Below are 23,021 nucleotides of genomic sequence, written 5' to 3'. Positions count from 1 at the left end.
TGTTGTTTTTACTCTTTCGTTTCCAGAGCGCTCAGCTTAGGGTACGTTCTCATGTAAAGGCATCGGCATGCGGCCAAATCCCTGCTAGGTTTTTCTGATACAGCGATCCAAATACCCTGCATAGACCTAGAGTTAAATGGACACTAAATTTTCAAACAACTTATGCTAATTTAATAGTGTACCTGATATAGATCAACTTTGTAATTTATTTACTGTTCAAATGTAGTTGTTTTATCCGTGCAAATTCTGTGTGAAGTTACTGCCACTAGGTGTCTCCCTTTCTGTAATTTGCTGTCCACCCCCTGTTGTCAAGCAAAGTCTGCCCCTGGTTACAGTGCAGAGGAGTCGGACTGCACAATGTGTGTGGGGGGGGGGGGTTGTCCCTTCACTGCCTGTACGTACAAGTCTATGGAGAAGGGAAGGGGGAAGCAGGTGGAGGAAGCAGGAAACAGGAGCAGAGTAAGAAAGACACAGGCTGCTAGTAAGATTTCTATCTCACCCCAGTGCTGGATTTTTAGCTACATTGCTCGTTACGGCTGTAAAATGTCCTCCGTGCTGCTGCTTCTATATATGTGATACATAGACAAAGGAGAGCAGGATTCTCCTCTTCTGTGTGTGCAGTGTATAGAAGACATGATAGCAGTTAGTCTCCAACCACTAGCTCAGAGACAACTGAGTATTAGAGAGAGAGCCTGCAGAGGGGAAAACTGCTAAATAATGCAGAACACAAGTCATATAATGGCCAGAAATAGTGTTATTCCTCATGTACATACACATGACCCGCTTATTCTGAAGCTCACCTGAAAAGTTACGCTTTAAAAGATACACTTCTAGCTACCTGCAATAACCACTAGAAGGATCCTAGGCGCTTAGTGCATGACGCTTACACATTGAATTCAGTAATAGAACAATAATCAGTAAGCTCCCTCTAGTGCTGCCTGCAAGCAGACAGAATTTTATATTTTAACTACAGATTTGGATTGTGTATAAAAAAACAAAAACAACATAAAAAAACAGTGCTTCAAGTGCTGAAAATATATATTAAGAAATTAATTTGCACAACATTTTTAACATAAAAACAACATGACGTTATTAGGTTTATATTTACTTTAACACCTTCCCGCTGTGGCCACGTTTGACCTTCCTGACAGAGCCTTTTTTTTCAAATCTGACTTATCTCAGTTTATGTGGTAATGATTTTGGAATGCTTTTATCTATCCAAGCGATTCTGAGATTATTTTCTCGTGACACATTGGACTTTATGTTACTGCTAAAATTTGGTCTATACATTCAGTATTTAATTGTAAAAAACACCAAAATGTAGCAAAAAAATTGCAAACCTTTGCATTTTTAGCAATTTTAATGTATCTGCCTGTAAGACAAATAGAAATACTACACAAAATAGTTGCTAATTAACATTTCCCATAAGTCTACTTTAGATTGGCATCATTTTTTGAACATCCTTTCATTTTTCTAGGACGTTACAAGGCTTAGAACTTTAGCAGAAATTTCTCACATTTTCAAGACAATTTCAAAAGGCTATTTTTAAGGACAAGTTCAGTTCTGAAGTGGCTTTGAGAGGAGCGTACAATACAAACTACCATAAGTCACCCCATTTTAACAACTGTACCCCTCAAAGTATTCAAAACAACATTCATAAAGTTTCTTAACCCTTTAGGCGTTTCACAAGAATTAATGCAATGAAGAGGTGTAATTTAAACATGTAATTTTTTTTTTGCAGAAATTCATTTTTCATTCATTTTTTTCTGTAATACAGAAGGTTTTACGAAAGAAACGCAACTCTATATTTATTGCCAAAATTCTGCAGTTTTTAGAAATATCCCACATGTTGCCCTAGTGTGCTAATGGACTGAAGCACAAGCCTCAGAAGCAAAGGAGCACCTAGAGGATTTTGGGACCTTCTTTTTATTAGATGATATTTTAGGCACCATGTCAGGTTTGAAGAGGTCTTGTGACGCCAAAACAAAGGGAACACCCCAAAAATTACCCCATTTTTGAAACTACACCCACAAGGAATTCATCTAGGGGCATAGTGGGCATTTTGATCTCACAAGTTTTTCATAGATTTTATTAGAATTTGGACGTGAAAATAAAAAAATGTTACATTTTTCCAATAAGATGTCGTTTTAGCTAAAAAAAACAACAACAATTTCCACAAGGAATAAAGAAGAAGAAAAAGACCCCCCAATATTTGAAAAACAACTTCCGAAGAGTATGTAAATACCCCATATGTGGTCATAAACGGCTGTTTGGGCACACTGAAGGGCTTAGAAGGGAAGGTGCCACATTTGGCTTTTGCAGCGCAGATTTTGCTCGATTGGTTTCTCGGCACCATGTCGCATTTGCAACACCCCTGAGGGACCAGTACTGTGGAAACACTTCAAAAGCGACTCCATTTAGAAAACTACACGCCTTGAGGAATTCCTATAGGGGTGTAATGAGCTTTTGACCCCACAGGTGTTTCATAGTTTTATTAGAATTGGGCAGTGAAAATAAAAAAAGTTTTATATTTTTCAATAAGACATAGCTTTAGCTCAATATTTTTCATTTTCTCAACAAATAAAGGAAAAAAAAAGAACCCCGACATTTGTAAAGAATCTTCTCCAGAGTATGGAAATACTCCATATGTGGTCACAAACTGCTGTTTGGGTACACGGTAGGGCTCAGAAGGGAAGGAGCGCCATTTGGTTTTTGGAGTGCAGATTTTGCTGGATTGGTTTCCGGGCACCATATCGCATTTGCAAAGCCCCTGTGGGAACAAAAAAGTGGAAACCCCCCCAGAAGTGACCCCATTTTTGAAACTACACTCCTCAAGGTATTCACCTAGAGGTGTGGTGGGAATGTTAATGCTGCATGTGTTATACAGAAATTAGTGTACACTCAATGTTGCAGTGTAAAAATGGCAATTTTTCCATAGGTATGCCAATATGCGGTGCCCAGCTTGTGCCACCATGAAAAGACCGCTCTCTAATTATTATGCTTGTATTTTTTGACTGGATGATCGACAGGGCTCAGGAGTGAAAGAGTACCATGCGAAATTGATCCCTAATTTGGCGACTTACTAACTATTGGTTCACAAATGCAGAGGCTCTGATGTGAAATAATAAAACAAACCCCTGAGAAGTGACCTCATTTTGGAAACTACGCCCCTCAAGGCATTTATTAAAGGGTGTAGTGAGCATTTTCAACCCAGAGGTGTTTTCCATAAATGATTGTGCTGCGGATAGTGCAAAATAAAAATTGCAATTTTTCCCTAGATATCCCATTTCAGTAGCAAATATGTTGTGCCCAGCTTGTGCCACTGGAGACACACACCGCAAAAATTGTTCAAAGGGTTTAGCGATGCCATATATTTGGAAGTAAAATGCTGTTTAGGCACGCAGTAGGATTCAGAAGGGAGGGAGCGCCATTTGGCTTTTGGAGCGTTGATTTTGCTTGGTAGTAGTTTTGTTTGGAGTTTTACTAGAATTTTAGTTTATAATGTGGGGGCAAATGTAAGCCGGGCAGAGTATATCAGGGGCATAATAAGAGGGTATAATAATGGGGTAAAAAAAACAATAAAATAATACATAGATGTGTGTTACGCTGTGAAGCAATCCTTTCTGCACAGGCCGGTGTCGCACTGATAAATGGTGCAGTTTCTTATCCCCCTATTGTTACACGCTCCGCACCTTTGCAGTTTGGGGAATTTTGCTGATAAAGTGTTATCCTGGTATAATACGGGCACTCTTGCTTCCAGCGGATATGTTTAGGCCCTCCCTTTCCTGGTTCCCTAATTTTACGGCCTTTGTAAATCGCCGCTTGAAACAGAAGAAATGGTCCACTCGGGCCTGCACTACTGCGTATTTTTCTTTCCTGAATGGGAACCTTAACATATTTTATTTTTCATAGAAATAGTGGTATGAGGGCTGTTTTTTTTGCGGGACGAGCTGTAGTTTTTATTGTTACCATTTTGGGGTACATGCGACTTTTTGATCACTTTTTATCCTATTTTTTGGGAGGCAAGGTGACCAAAAAACAGCAATTCTGACATAGTTTTTTTTTAGGTTTTATATGCGTTATAAATTACATGTTAACTTTATTCTGCAGGCCAGTACGATTCCGGCGATGCCAAATTTATAGCACTTTTTTATGTTTTACAACTTTTTGCACAATAAAATTACTTTTAGGGTTTTGTTTTTTTTATGGCGTTAACTCTGAGGGAGAAATAACATAATATTTTTAGAGTTCAGGCTGTTACAGATGCGGCGATACAAAATATGCATGGTTTATTCATTTTTTCATTAATAAATAACTTAATAGGGGAAAAAGGGCGATTTGTGTTTTACTTTATTACTTGAAACTTTTATTTAATTTTTTTTACAACTTTTTGTTTTTTAGTCCCACTGCGGGACTCGAAGGTCCAACTGTTTGATATGTAGTACAATATATTAGAACTGTCAGTCGTTCACTGACAGCAAGCCAATTAGGCTCCGCCTTTGAGCGAGGCCTAATCTGCTTCCGTAATGGTAGACCAGGAGGCCATTGTTAGGCCTCCTGTTGCCATAGTAGCATTGCAGCCACCGGCAACCCAGCAATCACGTTGCTGGGGTGCCGGTGGCTAAAAACCCCTCAGATGCTGTGATCTCTATTGAGCGCAGCATCTGAAGGGTTAATCGTCCAGATCGGAGGCTAGCTCCGGTCCTAGCCGTTACAGCAGGGTGTCAGCTGTAACATACAGCTGGCACCCGGAGGTGAGGGCTCAGCTCCTGAGCCCTTACTATCACCGCGACGTAATGGTACTGTGCTCTGCGGGAACCCCTGCCCGACAGCGCCGTACATATACGGCGGATGTCGGGAAGGGGTTAAATACTTTATTATGGAAATGCAAAAATAACAATTCATTGATATAATGTGGTTAATAGAAATGTCTTCTTTAACATCAGATGATTCCAAATAATAGTAATTTATTTTTCCACCATATTGTCAGCAGACAGACTATTTTATGATCGCATGTAGTTTAGAGTTCTTTGAGTAAATACTTTATGCCTAAAAAGTGATGAGACGTCTATAAGGCAATGGTTATTATCTAAATGCTTCCACAACTAAATGCTCTCACAATTAAATTATACCATTACTAACTTGTTCTTGTTAAAGCGAATGGGCCAGAGCCGTCATAGGCCCATATAGGGTTGGTAAAGTGATGGTGGGGTTATAAAAAAAACACTCACATAGTCTCTGTTCCCTGCAGCTCCTCTTCGGCTCTGCTACTTTAGGATGGAGCGGTTGGGTAGAAGCCAGTGAGTGACATCATGAGCTGTGTTCACCTGCTCCATTATCTTTAGACTGTGTTCATATCTAATTACAGGTTGTCAGCAGTCTTAGGCTATTTCTTACCCCACTGGAGGGAAGTAGTAGTCTAAGGCCCCACGCACACGACCGTGCCCGCAATCACGGCCCGCGATTGCGGGCAAGGCTGGCCGCCGAATGACAGCCGCATTTTCGCACGGCCCGCAAAATGCAAAAGAACGGACATGTTCCATAATTCCCGGAACATTTCCACGGCACGGACACCCTTCCGTAGTGCTACGGAAAGATGTCCGCGTTCAATGAAAGTGAATGGGTCCGTTTTTGCGGACCGCAGTTGCGGTCCGCAAAAGCTGAGGTTTTTTACGGTCGTGTGCATGGGGCCTAAAAATCACGGCGATATTCAGCATTACCACGATCCTGTTAAAGTGATTACGTCTGCTCTGACATCACATCTAATGTTACAGCTTCAGGGAATAGTCTAAATAAGTGAGTGAAAATGAAGAGGTTTTGCTTTAAATAGACATTAACTTTTCAAATAACTTATGCTAATCTAATCGCATACCAGATATAGAATTATTTTGCAATTTACTTACTGTTAAAATTTAGTTGTTTTATCCATGCAAATTCTCTGTGAAGTTACTGCCACTAGGTGTACTTCCTGTAATCTGCTGTCCACGCCCTGTTATCAAGCATTGGCAGTCCCTGGTTACAGAGCAGAATTGATGGCTGCAGAAGGTGGGGGTGTGTCTCTTCACTACCTACTATACAGGTCTATGGAAAAGGGAGGAGGAGCAGGGGAAGGGAGTAGAGAGAGAGTGAGTCAGCAAACATGATGCATGTCAGTCTATCGAGGGGTGAGCAGGAGGAGTAAGCAGGAGAAGAGAGAGACAGACACGCTGCTGAGAAAATTTCTATGTCACACCAGTGCTGGATTCTCTGCTACACTGCTCATTACTGCTGTATAATCTCCTCCATGTTGCTGCAGCTTCTGTATATGTGCTAGAGATAGGAGAGCAGGATTCTCTTCTCTATGTGTGCTGTGTATAGAAGGCATTAGAAGACATGATAGGTGTTAGCCTCCGCCCACTAGCTTTGAGACAACTGAGAATTAGAGCGCATGCAGAGTGGAAAACGGCTAAATAATGAAGAATACAAGTCATATAATAGCCAGAAATAGTGTTATTTCTAATGTTCACATACAATAGCTTATTCTGAAAATCTTCTGAAAAGTTAGGTACGCTTTAATGTTATCTCTGCCAAAAGGCAGAATGATATAATATTGTCACAAAGCTCTATGAATTTTTAGAAATGAGTAATTTACTGTATGTAAGCTCGAGTTTATGTTAAGGGTGGGCTAGTAATATTATACAGCTAATATCAGATTTTCTTTTAAGACACTATTTTTAATAATTTTAGTTTGCGACTATTGTGTAATTTTGTTAAAAATCAATAAATGTTTCCTGTGCTCTTCTCTGAACATAAATCCAGTGGAATATTGTTGAACTTCTGTCATTTGGAGTGTACAATGCAATTAGTGTCATTTACTAATTAAACCCACATGGCATTTCATCTGCTGGTTGCATTTATTACACAGAAACTTGCATGCAGAAATTAATGAGAAAATAAAGCCACTCTTTGACATTAATATAGTGTATATCAAAGGCTATGTCTTCCAGAAATGAAACAAGCGAGGACATAAAAACTTTAAAAGTCCTTGGTGCATTTTTACCACTTGGCATCAACTTTTTCTTAAAACAGAGGTCGAAATGCGGAGCAATCTAATTCAATTGTATCAAATCCATTAAGGAAACTTTTATACAGAACTTTTATACAGATACCCCTGCCATGTTATATCTCTATTTTTGAAAGTTCTGATGGAAAAACCTGTATTAACCTCCAAAGATGCAGCCTTCAGATATGTGGTGGCACTGGACCCTTTCTTTGAGACTTTGGAAAACTCGTACAGGGGATAGTACACATGAGCATATTGTTCTATTACCTTTCCATAGCAACCACTAAATTCTAAACTGTGTTTGTGGCTTGAAGATGTTGGGTAATCCATTTAGTTCACAGTAATTTACAACCTTCTTGCTATGAACACCCTGAAAATAATTCATTCCAGTGAAACAATATAACTATCTCATCAGGCCTTGCTGTTACTGTCCTACAGGAACCCCTACAAATATTACAAGGAACCTCAGAATTAGGCCTCATGCACACGACCGTACTGGTGTGCAGGCCGCAAATCGCGGGCCTTGCACATGGCCACGTGTATTCATTTCTATGAGCCTGGACCGCAAAACACGGCCGTAAAAAGACATGTCCTTTCTTTTTGCCGTCCAGGCTCCTGGGCCATGCACGGACCGTGGAAACCAGATGTGCGGGTGAATTGCGGCAGCAGAAATATGTTCGTGTGCATGGGGCCTTAGAGAGGGGAAAATTTTACTCATCAAATAACGAAAATGAATCTGAACAGATTTTGAAAGTATAGCGCTCGATTGTTTTCATCAGCTCCATAGAGATTAACTGGAAACTGGTCACATTTGTAATCACCGCTGCACTTTATCTCCTCCTTACTGCAGTTGTTCAGTGAGAGGTAACTGGGGACTTGGGTGGGGCCCCAGCAGACACACATTTATTACCTGTTCAGTGGATAGGTGATAAATGTTCTTCATGGAACAACTCTATTATGTATGAGTTTTTTGCGGTCCGGTCTCATTGAAATCAATATGTGTGCGGTCTGTGATTTGCCGTTGGCCCGCTGATGACACTCCACGGCCGTCCATGCCGCAATCACGGGTCGTGCACACGGCTACCGTCATGTGCATGAGGCCTAAAGCCCCTGTCCTATTAAAAAGAATACTCCGATCACTGACTAATGGATGCATTTGTCTATTATAAATAAATACAGGAGATAAGTACCCTTAATATGGCTCTTACTATTATTGGAGATATTGGACTTAAAAATGGCTACCATTAAAAATGGCTGCCGTTGACAGGCTGCTGTGTTTATGTGCATACAGAGCAACCGGTCAGTCACCGCAAAGAGGGGCGGGGGAGGAGGAGAGAGGCAGAGTAGGCGCTTCCCTTATGAATACAGCAGACTCATGACTATGAGTCTACTGTATTCTTTCATCGATCCTGAAAACAAAAGGGCACACTTTTTTTGAGTTGTGCCGCTTTGGCTACTAGGAGTACGGATCTGTAACTATAATATGTTATTCTGACATAGGGCAACATTATAAGCTGACAGATCCACTTCAATTCAATGCATATAATTAATTAAAATATTCTGTTATCATATATAAAATACAGTCACGTTTTCCAACTTTCAATATCCCTAGAAACATTAATATACTAAGAATTCTATTTTCCAGGTAACCAGTTTTCTCACTTTATTTATTTTTTTACTCTTTCCCTCTTATGTGATGCTGATTTTCTCATTTATCTACCACTGAGGTATAGATCAATACTGTTCAGTTGCAAACCTGTGTTTATAAAAGGTTTACAAAGCCACATGTCCTATTTTAATGCCTACTTCTACTTGTTGAATAAAAAAGTAGCCTTTTTGGTGCAGGCAGTCAATGTGGATTTTATATGGATTCTGTGAGGTGCAAGGTGCAGGTACAGAGCTAACGTGTGGTCCTAAAAATAGGACAACTCATTAAAATTGATCATTGCGCTTTAAGGTCCTTACATGGCATTCTTCAAATGTATATTTATCTTATCTTTACAATGCTTGCAAGGTTTTAAAGGCTATGTAAACCTTTTGGAGTGCACATTTTTTTTTTAAATAAAAAGATCAGTCAGTGTGATTAGTTCAAGTTTCTAAATTTTTCTTAAAAATTTGTTTTACTTTTTGAGACACAGCTGCTCTGTATTCTCTATACAGAGCAGCTTCACTATGACTTGAATCTGTCAGTCCCGCGGACATGACGGGTTCAGTGTCAGTGGGTCCTCCAGCGGTAATGTGTATATATATATATATATATATATGTGTATATATATATATATATATTGTGAGACAGTGACAGGTAAAGTCATTGAGGGAAGGTACATTTCCCCTAGAATCCTGTCATATGTATCCTAGGCTCCAGGGAATGAGTAGTTCTTGCAATAGAAAGCTCTAGCTTTCCAATCTCGGCTTAAGGAAAAGCCGGAAAAAGGGCCTGGAGTTGGATTGGAGAAGAGCAGGGCGGGTTCCCCAATCCCTAGTCCATCTCTGTTTGTAGGACAAGGCTGCTGCTCAATTAGCTGCACCTGTAGCCTGTGTATAAAAAGGTGCAGACACAGTGTGTGGGAGTCTCACCCCTGACTCAGACTGGAGACTACTAAGGCTGGAGTAGCCTGTATTCTATGTGAGTAAAGACCTGTGTTACTTTGTGTCCAGTGCCTGGTAGGAAGGCACTCGGTATAGTTAGATAATATCTTGTTTAGTTAGTGCTCAGACGAGCAGGATTTATTTTGTATTTTGCCTTGTTGTACAAGAGGCTGTTTCTTTGACAAGAATAAAAACACAGGCAAAGCCCTGTTATGACTTTTAATGCACGGTGTCCCTGTCTCTGGCTACAAAGAAACCGCTGTACCAACCTCTCCTGATGCTAAACCCTCACATATGGTGGCCGATGCGGGCGCGGTCTTAAAGAGACATACACCTATTTAAAAGGCATGTTGAGGAGGGTGGTTAGTAAGGATGGGAAGGATTGGGACTGTCTTCTGCCCTATTTGATGTTCGCTGTACGTGAAGTTCCTCAATCATCCACAGGGTTTTCTCCTTTCGAACTTGTATACGGCAGACAACCTCGTGGTCTCCTGGACATAGCCAAGGAAACCTGGGAGCAAGAGTCCACACCTTATAGGAGTGTAATTGAGCATGTCACGTTAAAGCAAAACCGAATCGCTGCAGTCATGCCGATAGTTAAGGAACACTTGATTTAACCAAAGGCTATTGGCAAGTACCCCTCACGGAGGGCGCCAAAGAGAAAACTGCGTTCATCACCCCGGATGGTCTGTTTCAATATATTTGTTTACCATTTGGGCTACATGGGGCTCCAGCGACCTTTCAAAGGTTAATGGACATTGTCCTCAAACCCCATCGTCGGTATGCTTCGGCATATCTGGACGACATTATAATCTTTAGTGATGACTGGGAAAGCCACTTACCAAAAGTACAAGCAGTACTAAACTCCCTCAGAGCCGCGGGGTTAACAGCAAACCCAAAGAAATGTTCCTTAGGCTTGGAGGAAGCACGGTATCTGGGGTACATAATTGGGAGAGGGGTGATAAAGCCACAGGTCAACAAAGTTGAGGCTATCCAAAACTGGCCCCAGCCCTCAACCAAAAAGCAGGTCAGAGCTTTTCTAGGAATTGTAGGTTATTACCGCAGGTTCATTCCAAACTTTGCCAGCACAGCAGCGCCCCTGACAGATCTTACCAAGGGAAGTAAGTCTGTCATGGTCAAGTGGGACACGAAGGCTGAAAGCGCCTTTCAAGAGTTGAAACTGGCCCTGTGTAACCAACCAGTCTTAGTCACTCCTGACTTCAAAAAGGAGTTTGTTGTCCAAACTGATGCTTCTAATGTGGGGCTCGGAGCAGTTCTGTCCCAAGAGGTGGGTGGTGAGGAACATCATGTGACCTATTTGAGCAGAAAACTTACCCCGGCTGAGAAAAACTATAGCATAGTTGAACGGGAGTGCTTGGCAATTAAGTGGGCACTTGAGTCCCTGAGATATTATTTATTGGGTCGTCGGTTTAGGTTGGTTACAGACCACTCTCCTCTTACGTGGATGTGTCAAGCTAAAGAGAGAAATGCAAGAGTTACACGGTGGTTTCTTACTTTGCAGAACTTCAAATATACTGTGGAACACAGAGCAGGAAAACTGCAGGGCAATGCTGACGCTTTGTCTAGGACACACTGCCTTGTAGCTAAATGTGTCCGATCCCACGGGCTCGAACAGAGGAAGAGGGTATGTGAGACAGTGACAGGTAAAGTCATTGAGGGAAGGTACATTTCCCCTAGAATCCTGTCATATGTATCCTAGGCTCCAGGGAATGAGTAGTTCTTGCAATAGAAAGCTCTAACTTTCCAATCTCGGCTTAAGGAAAAGCCGGAAAAAGGGCCTGGAGTTGGATTGGAGAAGAGCAGGGCGGGTTCCCCAATCCCTAGTCCATCTCTGTTTGTAGGACAAGGCTGCTGCTCAATTAGCTGCACCTGTAGCCTGTGTATAAAAAGGTGCAGACACAGTGTGTGGGAGTTTCACCCCTGACTCAGACTGGAGACTACTAAGGCTGGAGTAGCCTGTATTCTATGTGAGTAAAGACCTGTGTTACTTTGTGTCCAGTGCCTGGTAGGAAGGCACTCGGTATAGTTAGATAATATCTTGTTTAGTTAGTGCTCAGACGAGCAGGATTTATTTTGTATTTTGCCTTGTTGTACAAGAGGCTGTTTCTTTGACAAGAATAAAAACACAGGCAAAGCCCTGTTATGACTTTTAATGCACGGTGTCCCTGTCTCTGGCTACAAAGAAACCGCTGTACCAACCTCTCCTGATGCTAAACCCTCACAATATATATATATATATGTAATGATAGATTACAGGTGGATCGGACATGCTGGACCCGCTGTCACTGAACCCGTGAGTCCAGCAGACCTGACGGGAGCAGGATTAAGCGCTAGATACAGCTGCTTTGTATAGAGAATACAGAGCGGCTGTATCTCAAAAAGTAAAACAAATTTTTTAATAAAAACTATTTAGAAAGTTGCACTAATCACACTGACTGACCTTTTTATTAAAAGAAAAAAAAAATGCCCTCCAAAGGTGTATATAGCTTCCTTTTATTTCATCTTGCTTTTATCATGGCTGTTGAACAATTGTTTTTTTAAATGGTACATCTTTTTATTATTACCAGCAATTAGAATCTTTGAGATTATAATCAATGAAAATTACTTAGTTTCTAATATCCTTAGAACAGAACATTTGCAACATTTAATGTATCTGGAAAGAGCGGGTGCATGACACAGGGATTAAAAAAAAAAACAAGAGAGAAAATTCCAGTGTCATGCCCCACCCCCTGAAGTTCTACACTAGGCATAGCACAATGTATCTGTTTTGCATGGCGTGTTCCTTTAATCCTAACCTATTCTTGAATTTCATGTGACTTTTACCACCTTTTTTTTTTTTCAGGATTGCCTGAGCCTAAAGTTGAAGATGTTTTCCATGGTCTTAAAGTAGATCAAGGCTTCTACACTTCCAAGGACTTCTTACCTCCAGTGGCTAAAGCAAGCAAACAAGGTAAGCCCATTTCACAAAATAATCTTTTAAGTAGGCGTTCATTGATTTAATGCACCTTGCATTTTATACGCCAGTCTTAGTCTTAAAGAGGACCTGTCACTAGGTCCTACAAAGTGAGTTAGTAGTCTTACCTAATAGCCCCTGTGTCTGAGTCCAGCGTGGTGTTTGTCCAGTACTTGTGTGTCCCCCTGTTGCTGAGCTATGGACCCCTCTGTATTTAGAAACCAATATGGAAAAGGCCCGCTGGATAGCCAAGTGGGTTTGGCCGCCAGCGATTCTCAATGTGTGGAGCTACCACTGAGCTTCTGACGCTGACCTATCAGCGTGAGGCTGTTTCCTTCAGACATTCCTAGGGCAGCGTCATTGCGAGAGCCTCTGACCGTGATCTATCAGTGTGAGGCTGTTTCCACCAGACACTCCAGAGTCTCACACGATGACGCTGGCCTAGGATTGTCTGAAGGAAACAGCTGGCGGCCAAACCCACTTGACTAGCCAGCGGGCCATTTACATATTGGTTGCCTATGGGTCCGTAAAATTAGTGCCGTTGTACGGAGAGCAGAAAACAGGAAACCCTTATAGTAAATATGGATTCCTAGAACAGACAGTAGACAGGCTCTAAAGCTGCGGTGATATTGGAGGATCTATAGCTAAACAACCATGTACAAATGGTTAAAGTGGTATTCCCAAGTTAGAAATTTATGGCATAACCGCACCTATATCAAGAACGGTCCGCCCATCCGACCCCTGTTTTGCTAATGCAGTGGCCGCCAGGTTCCAGACATGGTGTTTCTTCATTCTATTCAATGGGAGTTACGGAAACAGCCATGCAAGCGCTGCTCGCCTGTTTCTGTAGCTCCCATTCAACAGAATGGAGAGAGCCAAGCACATACACTGCCCCTTCTCCTCTAGTCCCCACCTATAATCTGCAACTTGTGGCCACCGCTGCACCAGGCAATATGGCGGTTTGGTGACACCCGTTCTTGATAAAGGTGCAGGTCCCAGATTTGAGGCATATCCTGTGAATATGCCATAAATGTCTACGTTTAGAATGCCCCTTTAAGTAAATTTATGAAAGATTACAGTTGAAGTATCCTTCTGTGTAGCTGGAAGAAAGCAAAGTTTTAAAGCAATAACGAACTCCGTTTCACATTATCCAGAATGTTCTAGTTAGCTGTGCCAAATTCAAAGCCATGTTCTACGAGAGTCTATTTTTTTACAGTACACCATGGATTAGAGCCATGAGACAAATACACTAAAGTGATTTCATAAGTTCAAAGTAAACTGACTGTCATATTTTTAAGAACACTCTGGGGCAGATTTACTATGGCAAACGTGCCAGAATTCTGACGCAAATTATGCCCAAAAAACTGGCAAACAGGCCATCCGCCAGATTTGTTATGGGTTTGAGAAACATTTTAAACTTTACTTTTAAAGGGGCGTAGCAAAAGGAAAGCCCTAAAATGCTCCAAAGTTATTAATGACATACGACACAATTTTAGCACAAAATATTTGTCTAAAGTAAGCCTGGAGTTGGAGTAAGTTAGAGAAAAGTGTTTAACTAAAGTCTATCAAGATGCGCCAAATCTTTCTTACAGTTTGCACTGTAAATTTAGTGCATCTTCTCCTCAAGGTTTATTCTATCTGTAATTTAGACAATATTAGGCCATGTTCACACAAGGACAGTGTGCATACGCAACATAAATGTACAACACTTATCCGCCCTAAAAGCCACAGGGAATTCCGGCTGGAAAACGAAAAGCAAATTGTGGTGCACTTTTTCTGGGCGACATGTAAGCTGTGGAAAACAGCGGTTTAAAAAAACAAAAACTTGTACTTACCCCCGTCTCTGTAGTTATGGCGATGCGTCCCTTTGTTGTCAGTGCAGCCGGCCTCCTGGGAGGACGTTTCTTTCCAGGAGACCAGCCTGGAAGGAAAACAGAGGGACGCGTCGCCATAACTACAGAGACCGGTGTAAGTACAAGTTTTTTCCTCTGAGTTGCGTTTTTTGCGGCAAAATCGCAGCTTTTCCCGCTGCAAAAACGCAACATTTGCTATTTGTTGTGGGTTTTACCTCCCATTGAATTCAATGGAGAAAACCACAGCAGAAAAAGCATAAATTTACATTCTGTGGATTAAAAAAACCACAGGTTAATTTATGAACAGTTTTTCGGCTGATTTTCTACGCAGTGTGTGGATGAGATATGTTCAGATCTCATCCGCTCTGCTGCTACTGTATTACACTGCGGATTTTCCACAATGATAACCATTACGGAAAATCTGCAGTGTTAACGCTGCGTGTGGACTTACCCTTAATAACTCTTTTCCTCTCTTTAAAAACAAATGTCAAGTTTCAGACTACAATGAAAATGGATTAGAAAAGTCCCTTAATTCTATTCTTCTAATTCATCCATGTCCCTCTCCATCCCTCTTAATGCTCATGCACATGGCTGTATTACGGCTTTATAAGAAAAAAGTGGATTGGATACCATTCTGTGAGATCAGAAGTGCAAGTTATTGGAAAGGTTTTCTTGATCTAACGGGATGGGATTTGATCCCATCATTGGCAAGAAACATACAGTTCCCTAAATATACCATATGTTGTTGCACAGGTGACTTTTTTCAAGATTTCTTTAGTAGTGTTTGTCGCTGCAGAATTTTCCATTGTCTGTTAACGTTGGACATTATCTGCATTTGTCTATGAGTTCCAAATTTAATGAATGCTCTCTCAATGGTGGATCTGAGAGAGGCCGGCCGGAGAGACCATGCCACGCAGCATCAGTGTTCAAATGATCTCTGCCCTAGGGGGCGGATCCATCTTTATTTATAAGAAAATCAGAGTAGGTGGTAACCTCATACTTGCAAAGCATGAACATTCTACATATGGTAATGTCCAGTCTTCCCATCCCCTCTTTAGTACATATCTTTAGCCATAAGAAATACAATGTCATCACATTTTCTCACGTTGCCTTTGTAACAGCTGAAAATCAAAGTCATAAACCAGGAGGCTTAGAATAGAATAGCCATCCCCCCCCTGTAGGCTGTTTTCAGCAGATCTTTGAACTTTAGTGACAACTGTCCAAGTGAAGCAATATAGGTTCACACATATAAAGATATTAAAATATTTTTGACAATTAAAAGAGAATTTCCATTTTATTTTTATATTTTTCAATCTAATGTTAATACTGATCATTGTTGTAATTATGCGGGTAGAAGTCATAGTAGCTCTTATGTAGCCATGCATCTGATGAAGCCCTTCAGGGTGTTTTGGAAAGCACATTGATGGCCTGTCAGGGATAAGCCATCCAATTTGTATTTGATGGGGTCTGACCCACTGATAAGCAGATCAAAGATGACGTATTTTTGGCTGTGCCTCGTACTGCAGCGAAGTCTTATTACTTTGGCCCCAATGATTTTCTACTACTTTGTGTTTTGTATGGCTTATTATGGAAAACATTATAGGGGAAATTAATTATTGTTTCTACAACCGTTTTCTGCTGTAAAACAACATCGCTAATGCCTCAAAAGTCACAATTTGCGTAACAAATTACAGCTTTTGAGACATTTGTGCCGCTTATGCCACTTTATTAAAAAGTGGGCGGACCAACAAATTTACTATATTAATGTCAAAAACTGCAAAATTATAGCGCAAATCTAACTGCAGCTCGGAGCTGGAAAAAAAAAACTTTTCTGATGCACGGACACCCAAGATGAGTCTTATTTATTAAAAGGTATAATAGGTGTAATTTATTAATAGGTCTTAATACATTATGCACATCTTACTGCAGTGCTTTTTACATTAAGATTGGCTTGTGAATCGCCTGTCTTAATAAATGTCCCCCTATATACTTGTGATTCTGTCCGGCATCTTTACTTTACCTGTAAGCCTACAGTTATACACAATAAATAAGCTTGATGTCTACAGACCCAGCATTTTAGATTTTAAAGGAACTATAACCATTATTAATAGCCACTGGCAACATCTGAAATAATAAATGATTCCCAATTCTGTTGTGCTTGGCTACTTAGAATACATGCTAGATCGCTGGCTAGGTAACAGAAATACATTGCTAATGGAAAGAAAAGGGGAAATGCAAACATTCTCATAGTAATCATTCCAATAGTTGCTGCAAGCAGTGGATGTAGTCAGCACAGTTGACATTTGATAGATCCTGTTAAGCTGCAATAAAAAGGCAGAGCCAAGATCTCATAGTTAACATTCACATTAGCACCGCAGGTTTTTGCAGAGTTGTTGGTTATAATGGAAGCCGAAAGTGTGCCCTCTGGGCTGTTGAAAAAGGGACCAGCTATCTCATAAAAATTCAGGAGAACAGAACTGAAGTGTAGGTGTCTCTGCCAAGGACTCTCCAAAAAAATACCCAACTCAACTCTATATTTTTTTAAATACTTTTCACTGTTACCCAATAAAATTCTAATTTTACCTTTAGATATTTTAATATAATAGAGTCTGTGCTGTTTTATATGGAAATAAATACCTAGTATGTTGTTGTAGCATTTCATTATTTAACATATGTGTTTCATTATATAGTTAATGTGATTTAGCGATGCACACGCCAAAGATAAATTATGCTCCTTGCGGCAGCTAATAATAACCAGGCAGTAAGAGTTGTGCTATATCTTAGAAAGATTAAGCACTGCATCACTTATGATTGCTACATTGCTAGAAGGCTTCATTATGTTTTTCTTTCTGTGAAAAGATATATAAAAAATTCTACTGAATGATAGTATTTCTTACCTAGGATTTCCACTGCAGATTTTTTATGATCCTGCAAAGAAAGTGAGGAATAAAGTCAATGTACGTTATTAATTAATGTATTAACATCTATGGCACAGGTGGAATTAAATGCATAAAACACTTCTAGAGCAATAGATTGAAATGCAGGAAATATATGTACCTATACTTAATGGGATGAAAAGTTAATTTTGTTTTTTGCATACTTAGGAATGTAAAAATAAACTTTACATAAAGTAAATAGTTTGTCAAAACAGTTTTGAGTATTTGGAAACACCACATAGGGGACCAAAAAATTAGAAATAGCAGAATGTCTTGATAATTTTTGTTGAAAGGGGTCATCCAATGTAGACCATCCCTTTTTGTATGTTCTAATACTCAGGACCCCCGTAATAAGCCAGAATGGAGAGACGCTCTGTAAGGGCTCTAGCAGATTTAGCTCATCAATGCATTAAATGTATGGCCATTCATAAGCTGCTATCCCCAATAATAAGAGTTTATTGCCATGGGTTAGAGAAGTCTGTGCCGAATTGGGTTTGAAAAGTGGTTAAAGCAACATATTAAGTGATGCAATTACTTTGCAATTCTCTATTATTTTATACAATGTTCTTCCAAACAGGATGTACACTTTAAGCATTTTTGGCACTGCCTATTATTTTAGGTTACATTAATTAGATCTTTAAGATCTATTTAATGTAATGTGTTTAGCATTGTTGCTTCCAATAATGTTATTGCTAAAACAGTATACTATGTGAGGACATAAATAGTTATGACAACAGACAATGAAAGTGCATAGAAAAATAGAAAGTGTCCACTATTTGCATACAATATAACACTGGTCTAAAGTCTAAGGATGAATGTAAAAATATACAGTATAGAGTGATATTTGTTTAATGAACATCACACTATAGATTCTTATGCAGATGTGAATGTGAGATCTATATCTATCTATCTATCGATCGATCGATCGATCGATCGATCGATCTATCTATCTACAGTGCCTTGCGATAGTATTCACCACAGTGTCCTTCCTGTTTTATGGCATTACAACTTGGAATTAAAATGGATTTTAAATTCAAATTGTTACAATGTAATATAACAAAAAAAACATTGTTTAAAAAAGAAATAAAAACAATTACTAAAAACGAAACATAGTGAGTGCAAATGTATTCACCCCCTTTGCTATGAAACCCCTAAAAAAAGGTAAGGTCAAAACAATTAATTTCAGAAGTCACATAATTAGTTGAATAAGGTCCCCTGTGTGCAACCAGAGTGTCACATGATCGGTCACATGATGTCAGTATAAATACACCTGTTCTGAAAGACCCCTGAGTGTGTAACACCACTAAGCAAGCGACATGAAGACCAAGGAGCTCTCCAAACAGGCCAGAGACAAAGTTGTGGAGAAGTATAGATCAGGGTTGGGATATAAAAGAAAATCTAAAACTTTGAACATCCCATGGAGCATCATTAAATCTATTATAACAAAATGGAAAGAATATGCCACAACTACAAATCTGACAAGAGAAGGCTGCCCGCAAAAACTCACAGACCGGGCAAGGAGGGCATTAATGAGAGATTCAACAAAGACACCAAAACTGAAGGAGCTCGAAATATCCACAGCAGAGAGGGACGTTTCTGTCCATAGGACCATTACAGGCTGGACACTTCACAGAGTAGGGCTTTATGGAAGAGTGGACAGAAAAAAATCCATTGCTTAAAGAAAAACATAAGAAATCAAGTTTTGAGTTAGCCAAATGCTATGCGTGGTGCAATCCCAACACTTCCCATCATCTCAAGAACACTTTCCCACAGTAAAGCATGGTGTTGGCAGCATCATGCTGTGGGGATGCCTTTTGTTGGCAAGGACTGGAAAACTGGTCGGGATTGACGGAAAGATGGATGGCAGTAAATAATGAGGAAAACCTGTCTCAGTCTGCTAGAGACTTATGACTGGGACGGGGGTTCACCTTCCAGCAAGAAATTACCCGAAACCTACTGCTAAAGCTACACTGGAGTGGTTCAAGGGAAAACATTTAAATTACTTGGAATTGCCGAATCAAAGCCCAGACCTCAATCCAATTTAGAATCTGTAGCATGACTTGAAGACTGTTGTACACTAATGCAACCCATCTCACTGCTATCTATCTATCTATCTATCTATCTATCTATCTATCTATCTATCTATCTATCTATCTATCTATCTATCTATCTATCTATCTATCTATCTATCTATCACACAAGAAAATGGTGACAGCACACTGCAAACACTAATGCCACCTAAGCAGCGAAATATAAATAAATATGCATTACTGCTAAATCTACTTGCAATAGGGAGGTTCTTAGCGCACCTTTTGATCAAATTGTGTGAGCCCATCTGCCACGACAAGGCAAGCTCTATGAGGTGGAAACCTACGCTATCTATCTATCTATCTATCTATCTATCTATCTATCTATCTATCTATCTATCTATCTCTCTCTCTCTCTCTCTCTCTCTCTCTCTCTCTCTCTCTCTCTCTCTCTATCTATCTATCTATCTATCTATCTATTCCTTCCTTAAATCCCCAGCTCAGCACTCAAGAGTAAATGTTAATGGTTGGTAAATATATACATGTTAAATTCATGCTAATGTAATCATTTACATATTTTTTTTAATTTAAAGAGGCTCTGTCACCAGATTTTGCAACCCCTATCTGCTATTGCAGCAGATAGGCGCTGCAATGTAGATTACAGTAACGTTTTTATTTTTAAAAAACGAGCATTTTTGGCCAAGTTATGACCATTTTTGTAGTTATGCAAATGAGGCTTGCAAAAGTCCAAGTGGGTGTGTTTAAAAGTAAAAGTCCAAGTGGGCGTGTATTATGTGCGTACATCGGGGCGTTTTTAATACTTTTACTAGCTGGGCGCTCTGAAGAGAAGTAACATCCTCTTCTCTTCAGAACGCCCAGCTTCTGACAGTGCAGATCTGTGACGTCACTCACAGGTCCTGCATCGTGACGGCCACATCGGCACCAGAGGCTACAGTTGATTCTGCAGCAGCATCAGCGTTTGCAGGTAAGTCGATCTTACCTGCAAACGCTGATGCTGCTGCAGAATCAACTGTAGCCTCTGGTGCCGATGTGGCCGTCACGATGCAGGACCTGTGAGTGACGTCACCGATCTGCACTGTCAGAAGCTGGGCGTTCTGAAGAGAAGAGGATGTTACTTCTCTTCAGAGCGCCCAGCTAGTAAAAGTATTAAAAACGCCCCGATGTACGCACATAATACACGCCCACTTGGACTTTTACTTTTAAACACACCCACTTGGACTTTTGCAAGCCTCATTTGCATAACTACAAAAATGGTCATAACTTGGCCAAAAATGCTCGTTTTTTAAAAATAAAAACGTTACTGTAATCTACATTGCAGCGCCTATCTGCTGCAATAGCAGATAGGGGTTGCAAAATCTGGTGACAGAGCCTCTTTAAAGATTATTTACACCTCAGAACCTGTTTATTTTACTGCTCATATACATCTCAAATAAAAAATAGGCAACTTTGCAAATGGTCTTGGAGGAGAAGCTCCTACCGTTTCGTTTTAACACCACCTATACAGATCTGTGTGTCTCCATTCTAACAGACTATATACAAACCCTGTGCACTCTGATTCTAGGTTAAAGCATTCGGGTCAGATGGAAAAAAGTTTTTATAGGAGCTGTAGACACAAATTAGCAGGATATTTGAGATCTATCTATCTATCTATCTATCTATCTATCTATCTATCTATCTATCTATCTATCTATCTATCTATCTATCTATCTATCTATCTATCTATCTATCTATCTATCTATCTATTTATCTATCTATATATAATATGTGTGTAATATTATTTTTGTTAGGTTATCATGCAGATTGTCAATTCTAAAATGCAACCTTTTTATTTGCCAATAGAGTTTTAATCTGAAATTAAAGATTATCCTACTTTTGCAGTAATTATGTGAATATCTTTAATTTTGAACATTGTTTAACATATCTAATTTTAGTATTTAAATCATCTAGATTTAACAAAGGAGGTTTGTGCATTTTCTAGAGTAGTGTAGTTGTTTTTTTCATTTAATTCTATCTCCGCTTAATTAAAAAGTTAATTACTTTACCTGACACAGGAGATACTTAATTAGGTTGAATGTATTTATATCATTTGGTGCACTGTTTTTATTTTTTACTGTATGTATGCTGTCAGGGTTATATTTCTTACAAAAAGTGCCTCAGTTTCCACTAGTTTAAAGGGGTTCCTTTAAATTGGTATCCAGCTTTCAGTATCCATGGTAGCTAAAGAATGGCTGCTCTCACTGTATTTAGTTATAAGTGTAAGATGAATTTCCTTATTTCTAGTATAAGAAAAGACAAATTCAAATTGGGGTTATGCACAAATTTTAACGAAACACTAAAGGAAAAACGAACAACATGGTGTGTACATCACAACTATGCTCGAGAATATGGTCAAGACTTAGAGGTGGAGTTGCACAAGTCTTTTGGCCACCCATCCAATTGTGGCATAATTTATTTCTTCAAAATTGTTACTTCAATAAAATATTGTTTGTGTTGGACATGCATGATCGTTTAACACACCAACACAATATCACAGAATATTAGATATTTAAAAGAACACTCTAGGAAAAACAGATACCATGTATAATGCCTAATACAAGGCCTGAAGGTACGGTGCATGAATTCTATATTTGGTGTAATTTGACTTTAGAATATTGAGTGAATTCTAGAATACAGTGGCAGCTAAAAAATAGGGATAATACCACTTGGCACAGTAGACCTATAACAAGAGTGTGTTTCTAGGTAACACATATGTAAATTTGGCTTTTGTTTTCATTAAAACCTTCTGTTAATCTGATATATAATATATTTTCTACAATTGTAGCAACAAAAGCTTACATTTTAATTTGCATTGACAACATAGTCAGCAAGTGTAAAACTACGAATTTCAATCCTTTTTCATTAGCTTTTTGATGCGCACAATTTTTTTTTTATTAACACTTTCCCTCCTCAGCCATTATTCGTATTTTCACTTTTGTTTTTTCCTCCACACCTTCCAAAAGCTATATATTTTTTTATTTTTCCATGGATATAGCTATATGAAGGCTTGTTTTCTGCGGGACAAGTTATAGGTTTTCATGGCACAATTTATTGTACAGCATAATGTACTGGGAAGCTGAAAAAAAATGATTTGTTGGGTGAAATGGGCAAAAAAATAGTGATGACGCCATTTTTTGGGGTGTTTTGTTGTTGCGATGTCCATCAGGCAGTAAAAACTACATATTCACCTTATTCTACAGGTTGATACGATTACAGCGATACCAAATTTATATATTTTGTTTTATGTTTTACCACTTTTAAAATAAAACTATTGGTGAAATAATAAAAATCTTTTGTCTCGCCGTATTGTGAGAGACATAACTTTTTCATTTTTCCATCAATTTAGCGATGTCAGGGCTTAAATTTTGCAGAGCGAGCTGTAGTTTTCACCGACACCATTTTGGGGTACATGGGACTTTTTCATCACTTTTTATTCCATTTTTTTGAGCGGTACGGTGACAAAAAAACAGCAATTTGCGTGTTTTATGTGTATATATATATATATATATATATATATATATATATATATATATATATATATAT

General features: G+C 39.3%; 1 protein-coding gene across 2 annotated transcripts in view; it reads left to right on the top strand.

The window, feature by feature from the left end:
* The window catches only part of DPYD (dihydropyrimidine dehydrogenase), a 751,325-nt gene that overhangs the window by 308,742 nt on the left and 419,562 nt on the right, over positions 1–23,021 (top strand). For both annotated transcript variants that reach the window (XM_075833172.1, XM_075833173.1), the window contains exon 9: positions 12,495–12,602. In XM_075833172.1, coding sequence (XP_075689287.1) covers positions 12,495–12,602 — 108 coding nt within the window. The remainder of the gene's footprint in view (positions 1–12,494; positions 12,603–23,021) is intronic.

This window comes from Rhinoderma darwinii, chromosome 7, assembly GCF_050947455.1.
Source record: "Rhinoderma darwinii isolate aRhiDar2 chromosome 7, aRhiDar2.hap1, whole genome shotgun sequence".
Taxonomy (NCBI): Eukaryota; Metazoa; Chordata; class Amphibia; order Anura; family Rhinodermatidae; genus Rhinoderma; species Rhinoderma darwinii.
Note: the sequence above shows the minus strand (reverse complement) of the source record. Positions and strands in the feature narration are given on the sequence as shown.